Source organism: Arctopsyche grandis, chromosome 6, assembly GCF_051622035.1.
Source record: "Arctopsyche grandis isolate Sample6627 chromosome 6, ASM5162203v2, whole genome shotgun sequence".
Taxonomy (NCBI): Eukaryota; Metazoa; Arthropoda; class Insecta; order Trichoptera; family Hydropsychidae; genus Arctopsyche; species Arctopsyche grandis.
Window position 1 is genome coordinate 3,664,426 of NC_135360.1, and position 16,082 is coordinate 3,680,507.

The window sequence follows — 16,082 nt, forward strand, 5'->3', positions numbered from 1 at the left end:
ATAAAATAAGCAAAAGAAGTCCATTAATGAATGTATTTTTCCAAAACTAGTTGCATCTTCTTCATTGTTGTTAAAATCTAATGCTCACATTCTAAATGCCAAGCCACAATCTAAAATACTCAGCAGCTAGGGATTTCCATCGGGAAATTCTGCTATGGTTACACATCCAGAAATTCCGGTGTAAACCAGTCTTTATAAACGTTGACAAATGAATGACACGGATTAAGGTCTGTTCATACCTATCCTGCAGGTGTCATGCAAGTGCGGATAGTATTCTTTGGTACATTCTATATGAACGCGCATGAATGCGCGAATGGAGTATGAATACGTCCATATAATGTACCAAATAATACTATCCGCACTTGCATGACACCTGCAGGATACAGGTCGTGCTGGATAGGTATGAACAGACCTTTACACGATCCATGTTCAATGCATTTTTACTTTATCTATGTACGTAGTAACAATAGATGAAGTTTTGTGATCATGCGAAAATTCGAACTCGAGATTTTGACTGATTCGAACTCAGAATCGATCACTGATCACGTTTTCATGATCTAGAAAAAATGTGTGTGTGTGTGTGTGTGTCTGTGTGGGTGTGTATTTTGGGGATATTTTTAACACCGTTAATCCTATCGAACTGAAACTTAGTATCGGTTACTGAAATTCTTATCGACACGATATGGTACCTCGCCTTATAGGTGTCCTCTTTTTTTTAAGTTTTTGAATTCAATTATCTCCCAAACCACTAACTGAATCGAACTGAATTTTTTTAAATATGATACAAATAATAATTTTTATAACCTCATATTTTTTAAATATTTCTATCTGAACCGGAAGTAGTACTTTTACTGTAGAGAATCGAAGTTTTTTATGTTTTTCTCAGAAACCTTTTGGTTTATTGAACTGAAATTTCATATCTAGAAGTTTAAGTTTAATACCAAGTTAATTATAAAATTTAGTTAGCATCCGTCAACCGGAAGTAGCAGTTTACTCTTGTTCGATTTTTCTTCCACTATTTTTTTCGACCCCTTAAACATGTGTGTTCGTCACAAAAAAATTTAAGTATAATTCTTGTATCAATTTGATGAAAATAAAAAAATTATTATATTTTATAAACCGGAAGTGGGATTTTTTTCTCTTAGAAAGGTCGAAAATGTTGTGCCCACTACTCTGTCCACACCCCTGAACGTATTAAGCTGAAAATTTATATTTCTATCCTTTATGTACTAACTTAGATCTGGTAGGGTTTTGGTCAGAATTCGTAAACCGGAAGTAGTATTTTTTTTTAAAACAATATTTCATTATTTTATTTTGACCTTTTAAATTGTTTTAAGCTTCTTGATATTTATTGTGTATAATAAAAATAGTAATTTTAAGTAAAAATAAAAAAAATCACTTAATTAATTGAACCGTAAGTGGGATTTTTTCCTCGTAGAAAGGTCAAAAATTTTGTGCCCACTACTCTGTCCACACCCCTGAACGCATTAAGCTGAAAATATATATTTCTATCCTTTATGTACTAACTTAGAGCTGGTAGGGTTTTGGTCAGAATTCGTAAACCGGAAGTAGTATTTTTTTTTAAAACAATATTTCAATATTTTATTTTGACCTTTAAAATTATTTTTATTTTCTTGATATTTAATGAGTAATTTAATGAGTACTGATAGTAATTTTTAGTAATAAAATTTTTTTTAACACAATCAGGCAACCGGAAGTAGAACTTTTGTTTTGTGCAAGTTTCCATACATTTGCGCTCAATTTGTATCGCTATCATAGTCATCAGTTCAATATCGAATTTTGTTTTGTAACCTTCTTATATTCCTCAAATACATAGATAAAGTCATGGGTTGGTCACACCCGAATTTTTTTTCAATGCTACCTGGAAAAGCTTAGCGTGTAGTATTCTTGTTTAGTTTGTACATGCTCAAAATACAACTCCTATCAGCTGTGTTCAGGCCTATGGACTTGTTGGGAAAACGCCGATCGGCGTTGGTCAGCATTCAAAGGGTTAATTGATGTCACAAAGTAACGAATGAATATATTTCGGATGAATCACTTTCCTGCTTGTCGCCTCGTCTGTCGTACTCTACCATTTTTTTAGTTTTTAATTCGCATGTTTCCTACAATTGTGTGGTATCGATGAATAGGCACTACTCAGTTATGGTGGAATAAGATATTTAAGTAGATGTTTAATAGCGTTGAGTGTCTTTTGAATTAGTTTCTAGCGCTCAGTGGTTTTAAGATGTCTACGCGTTTCCCCTTCTGGCGAGATAAGGCTGCTTTTAGAATTGACAGCTCTTCCTCTGCTTGTTTTTTGCGCTGAAAAGTTTCATTGCCGTTAACATATGACTGTGGATGGACAAATTAATGTTGTTGATAGTTTTACCCGTGTTTCAGCAACAAGCTTTCTTTCCAATGCTGTCAGCCGACTTCTCAACTGCTGGACTTCACGAAGTAACCTTCCAGCTGCCAACTTCTGGTCTGCCTAAAAATTTTTCCAATTATAATATTTTATTTTTCAGGTTGTGACTTTAGAATTGCCGAATTATAATGAATATTTAATAGAATAGGTGATTTCAATTCTGCAATCTTACGTAGTATACCAGTGGTTGCCACGCGGGCTTTTTTCGGGCGTAGTTTATATTTTGGGCGTGACCCTTTTTTTCTCGACTAATTACGGACGAATACCAGTCAAGAAACTAATATTGTTCTCGCATCTTTTGAAAATAAATAACTGCAATGAATACTTATGGTATATTAGTAATTGCTATGCCCGTTCGTTGAGACAATTTTTGTATGAAATTACTGTTAACTAATTACTTTTGGGTATTGACAACTGTCAACTGTCCAAAGTTTTTACTTTTGTTTACGTATTACGTATAGATATGAATGATGATGTCAGGTAGTAGAGTCGAAGCCAAGGTCGTAGGTGTCGAAGGTCACAAGCCGAAGAGTTAAAAAGAAGGAATACAGTAGAGAGAAGCGTTGGTCGTTGTCGGTTCGTATTTTAACGTTATAATACACATTTGAGGTCTGTTCATACTTAACAGCACTGCACGACTCCGTTTCAAATATGTCATTTTATTACATTTCTATTCATATCTACCTACACGTCGCGGTCACGTCACGTTCACAGCACTTTGGCCGAGTGCAAGGCAAAATCGGCTTACTTATACATTACAGGCCATGACGATACGGCGCAATATTGCTTACGTCGTATTGTCGAGTACTTACAATATGAATGCATACACGTGCATTCGTAGCTACGCGGCCGAATACAAGTCAGCAAAAATGTTTCGGCGTTTATCGAACGAAAAATTACGTTGTTGTTGGAAGAAGAAGCTCAGAGGGCAATAAAAAAGCACGGAGGCGTTTTGATGTGCATCCCATGTTAAAAATAGAAAAACCGAAGGAGAGTTTTGGACACTGTATAAGGAGCTTGTGGATGATGGACAAAATTTTTTTAAATATTTCCGTAAAAAAATTAAAATTTTTAAAATATTCTTTAAATATTTGCGCCAAAACCATGTCGAAAGATTGAACAGCTGTCAACTGTCACTATCGATAATTGGTCCAAAACAGCAAAGCGGCTGACTCATGGCACGTAATTCGCGTGTATATTTCCAAGATGTCCAAAAAAACGGATACGATACGTTGACGGATGTTGCTGTAAGGTATGAACAGGAAATGTCGGGTACTGCTGTAAGCCTGCCGTGGCGTAAACGTGACGGTTGGTATGAATATACCCATACAAAATGTACCAAAGAATACTTTTCGTACGGCCGGTTACCTGCTGAAGTCGGTACGTGCTGACTAGGTATGAACAGACCTTTAAGTAGGAAACATCCACTTTTTAAGTAGCAAATATTTTTTTTCAATGATCAAATCAAAGTTTCTAATGCAATCTGTATCTGTCATTTAGAAATGCGCACAATTTTTTTGTAATGTACAGAAACTTTTTTTATGTACAAATTTTGTGTTTAATGCATATTTATTTTATAAAATGGTGGTTTAAATTGTTCCCATCACTTTTTCTATAAGCACGACATTATTTAGCTGCCAGCAGGGATGTTCATTTTATTTGTTTGTTTTTATTTTTTATTATATACAGAAGTGTGACACAATGGATGGACCACTAAGGTTAAATAGTAAAACAGGCTACGGAATGCAAATATGAACAAAAATTTATGAAATTTAAGAATGAATATGTTAGTTAGGGTTCAGATAGTGACTAAAGTTGAAAAGAAAAATAAATGGGTCGAAGGGGGATGCAAAATCGGTCATTTAGCAGTTTTTCGCCTTTGGCGGTGCTCCGCCCAAAAATAGCCCCCGTGACAAAACACGACATTCCAATTCGTTGAAAAGATAAGAGTTTTCTTGCTTTAAAAAAAATATCCCAATCTGCAGCTGATCGTTGCGAGTCAAGATACCTTTCAAAAGTGAGTATGAAAATTTTTGCACAAAAATTCCAAGCGAATTTCAAATTGTATTTCTTTACGCGGCGTTTTATTCGCGTCGGTTTGCAGAAGGATTTCCTCGTAAAATACATATTAATTACTAATTAAATTACCTTTCTCGACGGTTTTTTATCCGGCGTCTTCGAAACCGTACTGATTGTGTACAATTTAACGTTTTCCGATTCGTTCTCGTTCTGCGAGTGCTTCTCGTGTTCGTGCGAGTGCTGTAACAAGTGTGAATTGAGCTTTTCTATCTGAACGATCAACAGTTCCTTTTCCCTTTCGAGACTCTTGGTACTCGCTTTGGCTTCCATCAGATTGAGCTTTTTGGCGGCGAAACATTCCTCGATTTTCCTTTTCAGCTTTCTCTTCAGCTCGTCGTGCAGCGTCGCCAGAGTGTTGCGTGAAGATTCATACTCGGCACGCTCGTGAAGAATTTCGTTAATGGAGTTCAACAGTTTGATACCTGATCAATATAGAGTTTATTGTATACCAGTAAAAGTCTGTTCATACCTATCCAGCACGACCCGAATCCTGCAAGTATCCTGCAAGTACGGACAGCATTCTTTAGTACATTATATATGGGCGCGCATGAATGCGTAAATGCGCATGCGCGAATGGAGTATGAATACGTCCATATAATGTACCAAACATTGATGTATAATACACTAGATCCGCCCTCACGTGTTATAATTGTCTCCCTTTTGGCGCATGCAAAATACATGGCGCATGCACAGTTTCTCTTAGTAGGTAGGTAGGTACCGCTGCGTCGTAGGGAAAAAACCCAACTTCCCCGGTAGTTAAACCCCCCGCACCCCTCAGTTAGTGAAGACAAGATCTCCGACCAAAATAGCACGTCTGGGCCCATCTAGTGTATTATATGTACATCAATAGTACCAAAGAATACTATCCGCGCTTGCAGGACACCTGCAGGATACGGGTCGTGCTGGATAGGTATGAACAGACCTTAAACCGTCAATTGTTTTCTGCATTGTATAATATTTGAAATATAATGGTCCACATATTATGTTCATAGTATAACTTTCAAGCCATAGTTAAAAAGTAATAAACATTGCTCACTCACAATTCAAGAGAATAAAAGAGGTTTGTAAAAAGAGTTGGGACTTGAGAGTTTGGCATATACTCCTAAGTGTCGGTGTATACATGTTTGTATATACATACATATAATATATTCAAGGCTTTTTTTTGAAAAAAAAAGGTGTCGGAACTCACTTCTTATCAAGTTTTTTTATTGGAAAAGATTATATTCAAATTATATTATATAGAATAGTCGTTTGAAACATAAAAAATGGTGTGAAAAAAGGTGCCAGAACGCCGTTTCACCGCGTTACATGAGAAAAAAAGTCCTGCATATATTCAAGTAACCTTTGTACATACATATATTCAATGGGTATTGACTTACGTTGTTGATTTTGGGCTAAGCGTACATTGGCTGGCTGAAAAAAAGGTGCATTATCAGGGCTGGGGGCACCGGAGTCTCTACCCATGTCGTGGTTTTCCTTAAATTATAAGCAATAAGTTAATAAATTATTATGAACATCGTCACAGAAAGAATTAATGCCTCTATTAAATTCCGACATACAGGTCCTTATGAATACAGGTTAACCACTCAATCGCCGCACCGGTGCGCGCTCTTTCGTGTTTCGAAATTAATTTTGGTTTCTTCACAGTGACATCTAAAAATATCATGTGATACTAATGAAATTGAAAAACGTCAATATTTTTCCTTAGCTAGTTATATATTCAAGGGGTACTGTCAGTGCCGGTTTTAGAAGGGGGGGGTGCTAGGGTATGTTAGGGCGCCGCTCGATGCGCCGAAGGCGCTTTAAAATTAGGGCGCCAAAGACCCTAACAAATTTAAGACTAGACTCCAAAGGCGAAACTTAAATTGATTAAAACTTATCTCCGGTCTACAATGTCACAAAGTAGATTTTCCAGTTTTGAAACTTTATCTACTGAAAATGATATCGCTGAAAATCTTGATTTTTCAGCTTTAATAAAAAATTTTGCTGAAAGAAATATTGTGAAAGTTCACTTCTGAAATATTATTTTTTTATTTATTTATTTTTTTGATTTTTAAATGCTTTTTATTATTACTAAATTATTTATTTATTAATAGTTTTTGACCATTGTGGCATTACAGGAAGAACCTAATGCGCCACAATGGCCTACATTTAACAAAGATAATACAAGTAAAAAAAAAACAGAAAAATTAGAAAGCAGAATAAAAAAAATAATAAAAAGTAACAAAAGGAAAATAATAATACAAATAAAATGTACAAAGGAGAAAGAAAAAGTAAAATAAATCAACAAAATATGAATAAAAAATAAAATCACAGCGAGGCCCAAATGGAAGAGAGTAGATTAAGATTCCACTCATTCATCACATTCAAATTAAGAAAGTAATGATGAGCGCAGGTTACCAGATAAATATGTTAAAATAACATCCGATAATCTACGCTCCCCAAGGTGGAAAATATCACATTCAGGGACGGCAGCAACGATTTCATTGAGAAGTCGAATAGCTCTTGGAATAGGAGCCATTCGAAAAAGAACTGTGCGAGCAGCAGGTACAACCATCAAATGATGATGTCTACCACGGACATAATTATTAGGGACATAAAGTCCCAACTGTTCCAGCAACAACGGGCATGACGTATTACCACGCAATAGCTGGAGAACGAAACGAATTAACGAGAAGTTTCTCCGAAGTTCAAGGGAATTATACCCAAGCATGCACAAAAGGAAAGGAGTAGGATAGAGATATGGGTAGTACCCATACTCTTTCTTATAAAGAAAACGAAGAAATGCTTCACAATACATCTAATATCTATTTTAATAGCTACTGATCTACTTCTTATTTTCTATTTTACAATTTTAAATTAATTTTGTTAGTAATCATAGTATTATATTATTATAATGTTAATATGTACAGCGTAATAGGAAAAAGAGCTCAAAAACCTATTAACAATTCTTTTATTTATTTTTAAATCCACCTAGGGGTTGGAAAACCTTATCAACCACTTTGCTGCCGGTCCCAAGCCTGCAAAAAGGAGGATTGTAACCCATTTTTTTTTTTAATTCTAGGGGTGCTTAGAAAAAAATGACCGAGGGCGCCATAGGGTGTAAAGCCGGCACTGGGTACTGTCAAAGGTTGACAGTACCCCTTGGCGATTAAGTGGTTAAGCAACACTAAACCAATACGCAAACATGGCTTTTACCGTTATTTTAGAGTAAAACTACATTATTATACATATATAAAATATCGCTATTATGTGTGTCTGTCTGTCTATGTATCTGAGATAACGCTCATCGCAATATAATAGTCGTTTCGATTCGACATACATATCTACGTCTTATACAAATTTAATAATAAAAGAAAAAACTTCTACATATACATATATACTGTTTGCTACCAAATTAGACGGCGCTGAAGTCTCTGAGCATTTACCGCCATATATTAAAAATTTCATATTTTTTGTTTCGATTATTTGTTAAAATTAGCGCAATATACTTACTTTAGTGTAATCGTTGTGTTTTTGTAAAGGGTTCAACGTGAACCTTACAGCGGGACGTCGGACTCTGGCGGCCATTTGAAATAATCTGAAAATGAAAATAGCACACGTAACAATTTACAAATTTGTCACTATTTTCTTTTTGTATTGTTGTTTTTTTTCTTTTTTATTGGCCTTAATAGTAAGTTCCATTTTTCATTTTTATGCTTTTTGAAGAAACTTCTAATTGGCTTATGTTTATAACTATTTATTTTATTATCTTTGTTTTAGCTGTAAGTTTCTCTCTGTTTATTAAATAAGTAAATAAATAAAAATAAACAAAAATGCATACTACGGCTACGGTAAAACAATATTTCGAATGTCTCGAATTTAATTATGAAGAAATCATGCTTGAGCCACTAATGTTCTTTTTGGCAGTTTTTTTGCATATATTCGAAAATGTTTAGATCTAAACTAATTTAGATAAAAAGATTCATGTATATGTACATACACACTTTTAATCTCACTGTAATAGCATTTATAATAACATATGACATGATTTTATGATCTGATAATCAGAGTTCGGCGCCTATTGTAAATTTCTATTGTTAACCTTTTTTTTGCTCTCCAGAGAGCAAAAAATTGACAATAGTGAGCGCACTGAGCGCACTGAGCGCCGAGCTCTTCTGATAATGCATAATGGTACAGAACTAACGCACAATAGTACAGAACTAACGCACAATAATACAGAGCTCACGTACAATGGTACAGAATTCACGCACAATGGTACAGAACTCACGCACAATGGTACATAATTCACGCACAATGGTAGAGAACTCACGCACAATTGTACAGAACTAGCATACAATTCGAGTATACACATATGTCAAAAATGGCATTTAAGTCAAAAATCCTCATTTTGAGAAAATCGATTCTTTTGAAAATCAAGAAGTTTGAAGCTATCTATTTATAACCTAAATCATTATTAATTTTTGGACTTAAAAAATTCAAAACGAAATAATCTACTCTTCTATAACAAGTTTTTTTTACTTTTCTCTTCTTATTTTTTTTTTTTCAATAATAGAGTTAACTATGTATGTATATTCGTCAATAAGTGTGTATTGTTATTGCTTCTTTGCGGAATCAGAGTAACGACTTAACATACATACATATGTATGTATATTAGAGGATTGCCAATTATGATAGGAAAAACGTTACAGTCGTATTTAGATCCCTAAGTTAAAATAAATAAGAATCTTGTGGTAGTAGTACCCCATAGATGTGTCCTCGTTGGTGCTTGTGTTCATTCAAATCAATTGGCCTCAATTAATTTAAAGTTAACTAGCTTTAATATATTATTTTAATTCAAATGACCAACGACTAGTCTATATAACATATATGTACATATGTACTTTTGGGGTAAAAGTGCTAAATTATTTTAAACACCATACACACCTGCGAAGTGCTTAATGTGAACTGAACGAGTCGTCGTTGGTTTCGATTTTTTTTCAGCAAAATGTTTCAATTATGAAATACAATGGTGGGAGTGAAATTGGAAAAATTCGACAATCGTCTTTCGCTAACGGATACCGATTGTTGACTGAAAAACGAACCTTGAAAATGTCACGAAACAACGATATAATAATATACGATGCTATATTATGTATATGCATATTATATTCGGATACATCATGCAAACTATACAATAATACATTTCAGCCAGGGTTTGCCAAACTTGAGTTAAATTTATAGCCGCATCGTATAATTATATATATATATATATATATATATATATATATATATATATATATATATATATATATATATATATATATATATAATGATATGATGCATGTACCAGTGGCGTGCGGTGACTTTGAAAACGAAATCTTAACAGTTATCCGCTAAATACCAATCAAGGGAGTTTACACAGAGGCGTAGCTACCGCGCCCGCAGAAGCGCGCCTTTTTCACTGATTTTTACTTTATCTATGTACGTAGTAACAATAGATGAAGTTTTGTGATCATGCGAAAATTCGAACTCGAGATTTTGACTGATTCGAACTCAGAATCGATCACTGATCACGTTTTCATGATCTAGAAAAAATGTGTGTGTGTGTGTGTATTTTGGGGATATTTTTAATACCGTTAGTCCTATCGAACTGAAACTTAGTATCGGTTAATGAATTTTTTATCGACATGTCGTAATTTTTTATCGACATGTCGTAATTTTTTTTCAAATTTTTAAGTTGACCGGAAATGGTACCTCCCCTTATAGGTGTCCTCTTTTTTTTTAAGTTTTTGAATTCAATTATCTTCCAAACCACTAACTGAATCAGACTGAATTTTTTTTAAATATGATAAAAATAATAATTTTTATAACCTTATATTTTTTAAATATTTCTATCTGAACTGGAAGTAGTACTTTTACTCTAGAGAATCGAGGTTTTTTATGTTTTTCTCAAAAACTTTTTGGTTTATTGAACTGAAATTTCATATCTAGAAGTTTAAGCTTAATAACAAGTTATTTATAAAATTTAGTGCCACATCTGTCAACCGGAAGTGGCAGTTTACTCTTGTTCGATTTTTCTTCCACTATTTTTTTCGACCCCTTAAACATGTGTGTTCGTCACAAAAAAATTCAAGTATAATTCTTGTAGCAATGTGATAAAAATAAAAAATAAATATTAAATTTTATAAACCGGAAGTGGGATTTTTTTCTCTTAGAAAGGTTGAAAATGTTGTGCCCACTATTGCCCACTCTGTCCACACCCCTGAACGAATTAAGCTGAAAATTTATATTTCTATCCTTTATGTACTAACTTAGAGCTGGTAGGGTTTTGGTCAGAATTCGTAAACCGGAAGTAGTATTTTTCTTTAAAACAATATTTGATTATTTTTTCATTATTTTATTTTGACCTTTTAAATTGTTTCAAGCTTCTTGATATTTATTGTGTATAATAAAAATAGTGATTTTAAGTAAAAATAAAAAAAAATTCACTTAATTTAATGAACCGTAAGTGGGATTTTTTTCCTCGTAGAAAGGTCAAAAATGTTGTGCCCACTACTATGTCCACACCCCTGAACGTATTTAGTTGAAAATTTATATTTCGTTCCTTTATGTACTAACTTAGAGCTGGTAGGGTTTTGGTCAGAATTCGTAAACCGGAAGTAGTATATATTTTTTAAAACAATATTTGATTATTTTTTCATTATTTTATTTTGACCTTTTAAATTGTTTCAAGCTTCTTGATATTTATTGTGTATAATAAAAATAGTGATTTTAAGTAAAAATAAAAAAAAATTCACTTAATTTAACGAACCGGAAGTACAATTTTTTTCCTCGTAGAAAGGTCAAAAATCTTGTGCCCACTACTCTGTCCACACCCCTAAACGTATTAAGCTGAAAATTTATATTTCTATCCTTTATGTACTAACTTAGAGCTGGTAAGGTTTTGGTCAGAATTCGTAAACCGGAAGTAGTATTTTTTTTTAAAACAATATTTCAATATTTTATTTTGACCTTTAAAATTATTTTTATTTTCTTGATATTTAATGAGTATGAAACTGATTTGAAAAAATTTGAACACAATCAGACAACCGGAAGTAGAACTTTTGTTTTGTGCAAGTTTCCATACATTTGCGCTCAATTTGTATCGCTATCATAGTCATCAGTTCAATATCGAATTTTGTTTTGTAACCTTCATATATTCCTCAAATACATAGATAAAGTCATGGGTTGATCACACCCGAATTTTTTAATTTGTTCTGCAATTTTTTTAAAATAACTTTTTTAAAAACTCCTCTTATTTTTCAACCTATATGTGAGTGTACTATATGTATGTACCTACATTATTATACATATTTTGAATTCATCCTCAGTGTGTAATTGATCTATGCCAATAGGGCTAGAAGACGGCCGTCTTTTTCCATTTTTTGAACGTTAGTGCCACTTCAACCTATTTGCTGAGAACTCTTATTCTTGCATATATTTTTTCAATGTGTAAACAATTAAACAAAATTATATGATTGAAACCAATAAAATTGATAAATTTATAAATTTTTCGCTGTCACCATCAACAGGGGGAAGTTTTTAAAGAAAATTCACCAATAGTTACTTAAACAAATTGTGCACTGCTTGTTGGTCGTCCAAATTAAACTATTAATGCACTTCGATATATAAGTACATATACCGATACGTAAAAAATGTATAAATTATTAATTTGGAAAGTAAATAATATGAATATATGGGGGGGGGGGTGCCTTAAAATATTTTGCAGGTGGGCACCAGGAACTCACGCCACGTCACTGAGTTTACACTTCAAAAACTTTAATTCGTTGTCTGATTAAACAGCATCCGAGTCAATGAAAGATATTAAAAATAACGATACTGAACGCTAACACAAAGTCCAATGCACTCAAAGAAGTATAGAACGCTGTACGTTCGGCATAACGAGGAAAGACAGGAAGCGGAACACGTGGGTGAGAAGTATGACAAAGGTAGTGGACATAGTGGATAGAGTAAACAGATTGAAATGGCAATGGGCGGGACACGTGGCTACAAGAATGGACGAAATGTGGACAAAATAAGTGCTTGAATGGTACCCGAGAGAATGCAAAAGTGTAAAAGGAAGACCGCAGGGAAGATGGGTAGATGAAATTAGGAAAATGTGTAGGGGGCGATGGATGAGAGTTGCGCAAAACAGAGACGAGTGGAAGCGTGTTGGAGACGCTTTCATCCAGCAGTGGATGGTGAGTGGCTGTGGATGATGATGATGTAAGAAGAAATTGAGGACTTAAAACGATGCTTACGAAACAAAATTGAAGGAGGTTTCTCCACCAAAACAACACAACTGCTTTCTTTAACTGACGAAAGTAAAATAATTGACTTGGTATCCGATTTTAAAATGGTTGCGGAGAAAAGTCTTCTCAAACTAGTTTAAATTCACTTTCAATCTTGAATAAAACAAATTTATTTTATAAAATCTTAAGTGAATCTTAAAATCTTAAGTTCAAAAATGACATAAATGTAAGGGAAATAATATTAGTATGTAAAAATATACCCATATTTTCCTAAATTTTTAGAGGGATTCGAACATTTTTACAAGCTTTGTATTATTTTAAATTACTTTTATTTATTTCAATTGTTAATGGCCACAAATATTAAATATGAACAGTTTGGTCCTGCTGCAATATAATCAATTTAATGTCTGATAAACAGTGTATCAATGTCTAATAAGCAGAAATATTTTCTAGTAAATATAATTTAGTAATCGCACTAACTAAAGAGTCGTCTGTAGAAACGTGTTTAATGCTAAGTTTTAATAAATTTTAACTGATGTTATATTTTATTTTAAAACCATAATTTTTTACTCTATTTTTCAATACTACTATTGTATTGCTTTTTATGAAGGTTTAAATTTTAGATAAGAAATTGTACTATTTTATTGAAATGGATTTGTTTTAAATTACGTATAGTAAATATAGGCGCGAAATTAATGATGCCAAAATCAAAACCCCCACATTCATGATAATCGAAATCGACAAAATGATAAATCGAAAAAAATTGGTGCTAAAAACACGAATAATAATTATTATCTTTTACACTAACTGCATACACATACATATTTATTGTCGATGATTTCATGAAGTCAAGTTGTTGTTTAAATGCAAGTACTTACATACATACTTATTGACTATCTTTATTTTAAAGTAAACATAATCCATATCTCTTGACTACTCATACATATATGTACAAATGTATTTTTAAAATTCGCACTTTACTTACCTAGAAGTTTGTCATATTTACCAAGTCTGACGAATTTTAAAACTTTATTTAATGTCGACTGAAGATAAAACATAATAGCTGTTGTATTATATATATAATAACAACAAGCATTCTATTTTCATTTTTTAAGAGTTCAAGTTAAATTTACTATATAAAAATCAATGTTTATTTTGTTTGTTTACTACTCAAATTTACAGTTTTTAATTGAAAATACTAGTTTACTAGTTTTAATCAGAATACTTATAAAAATATATTTTCTTGCCCCATATAAAAATCTTTTTTTTGTCAACCTTCAATCGACAATTCGGACACATTTAATAAGATAAGTGATATCAATTTCCCTCTGTTAGTACTCTGATATCAAGCCCTTGGTTCGTATCTGCATTGCACATATGTACGTACATACATATATGTATATATATATATATATATATATATATATATATATATATATATATATATATATATATATATATATATATATATATATATATATATATATATATATATATATATATATATATATATATATATATATATATATATATATATATATATATATATATATATATATATATATATATTATATATATATATATATATATATATATATATATATATATATATATATATATATATATATATATATATATATATATATATATATATATATATATATATATATATGAATATGTACTTATCAGAAAATCCTCCCAAGGTAAAAATGCGATTCGATCGTTTGTGCGGATGATAAAATTGAGTTTTTTGTCACTAAATCAATCATATGCGAATTTGATGACATTTAGTTGGGTCTACGTAACGAGCCAGAATGTTAAATTACAGAAAACACAAATATCGGAAGGCAAAGATCGAAAATCAAAAGATCTTAAGTCGAAAGGTCAAAAAAAAATGGTGCATGGTAAACGGTACATACTCACTTAATTTGCGCGAGCAGGATACAACAGGAACAAGAGGAACAGGCTTTTCCTCCCGTATTCTGCGCGCGCACATTAATACGGGAGGAAAAGCCTGTTCCTCTTGTTCCTGTTGTATCCTGCTCGCGCAAATTAAGTGAGTATGTACCGTTTACCATGCACCCTTTTTTTTGATCTTTCGATCTTTGCCTTCCGATATTTGCGTTTCCTGTAATGTAACATTCTGGCTCGTCACAGAGACCGCATTTAGTTGACCCGTGTACAGTTATTGGTCCCCCGAATTCAAAGCTACAAATTAAGAACCACCATTTATGGTGCTCCAGTTCATTACTTACTGATTACGACTAAGAACCACAATGCTAGATGTAAAGATTTTCAAAAAAATAATTTTCAGGGAGGAAACAAACTGACTACACTGGCTTACAAATGTAACGTTTCCTTTGGTTAGTCTAACCACTTGATTTTTGATTTTTAAATCTTATGTGAAATTATGTTCACAAAATATATATTTTCATAGCTACTGATCTACTGATCATTTTCTATTTTACAATTTAATTTAATTCGGTTAGTAATCATAGTATTATATTATTCTAATGTTAATGTACAGCATAATAGGAAAAAGAGCTCAAAAACCCATTTACAATTCTTATAAACTCTAACCATTTGTAATATTGTTTTATTAGTCGGCATTTCAACGAAATATTACTGTTCTTCACAGTAAAATCAAATTGTAATCTTTTAGTTCAAACTAGGCGTACTATGAGGTGCGCCAAAAATATATACATACATATGTACATAGGTGCAAAAATAATATGATGATAAGCTGTATATACAATACTATATGTATATATGTAGGTACTTTCACACATGTCACACAATTCCATTGGATTATTTTTTTTTATAAAATATTTTTTAAAGAGTTTGTCGCCAAAGTCGCGTGTGCCACTGGCATAAAAAGATAAAAATTACGATGACAATCGTCTCCGATTTGATTTTCTCTAAAATCAATAACATAAAACGAATACGCTGGTTATGGCGGAACTTGTCGTACCAGGCCACCGTATATTAAAAAAAACTAGACTAAAGTATGTATGTATATGTATATGATATACACTGTATAATATGAAAAATCGCTAATGGCGAATCACATAAATTATAATATAATATACTGCTCAAAATAGAAAGTTAAGAATCATTGATTTTTAATTATTATGTTGAATCTATTATATTAGGTTGCTAGGATAATAATTGCAGTTTTTCTTGTTTTTTATTTATTTTTGAATTAAAACTTTTTTTTAATTAAAACTTAAAAAATTCTTTCAATGAAAATATCATTTACCAGCAGGGTGGACTAGTGGTGATTTTTTTTCATTGAACAATTCCAT

General features: G+C 32.3%; 2 protein-coding genes across 2 annotated transcripts in view; both read right to left on the reverse strand.

Moving 5' to 3' along the window:
• Window positions 1-16,082, reverse strand: part of LOC143913565 (transmembrane emp24 domain-containing protein 1-like) — a 138,479-nt gene that overhangs the window by 75,015 nt on the left and 47,382 nt on the right. The gene's annotated exons all lie outside the window — the stretch shown is intronic.
• LOC143913563 (uncharacterized) lies at window positions 882-9,615 on the reverse strand. The gene is made up of 6 exons (XM_077433439.1): window positions 9,431-9,615; window positions 8,000-8,084; window positions 5,884-5,980; window positions 4,574-4,926; window positions 2,390-2,488; window positions 882-2,322 (listed from the first exon to the last, which is right to left on the reverse strand). Exons 2-6 carry the CDS (start codon window positions 8,072-8,074, stop codon window positions 2,218-2,220), a joined length of 729 nt encoding a protein of 242 aa, XP_077289565.1. The 5' UTR covers window positions 8,075-8,084; window positions 9,431-9,615; the 3' UTR covers window positions 882-2,217.

Excerpts from the sequence above, each read along its gene's own strand:
- LOC143913563 (XM_077433439.1), bottom strand. The coding sequence starts at position 8,074 with ATGGCCGCCAGAGTCCGACGTCCCGCTGTAAGGTTCACGTTGAACCCT. Across the intron at positions 5,981-7,999 it reads AACACAACGATTACACTAAA|GAAAACCACGACATGGGTAG; the intron begins GTAAGTATATTG and ends TTATAATTTAAG. Across the intron at positions 2,489-4,573 it reads ATAAAAAACCGTCGAGAAAG|GCAGACCAGAAGTTGGCAGC; the intron begins GTAATTTAATTA and ends AAAAATTTTTAG.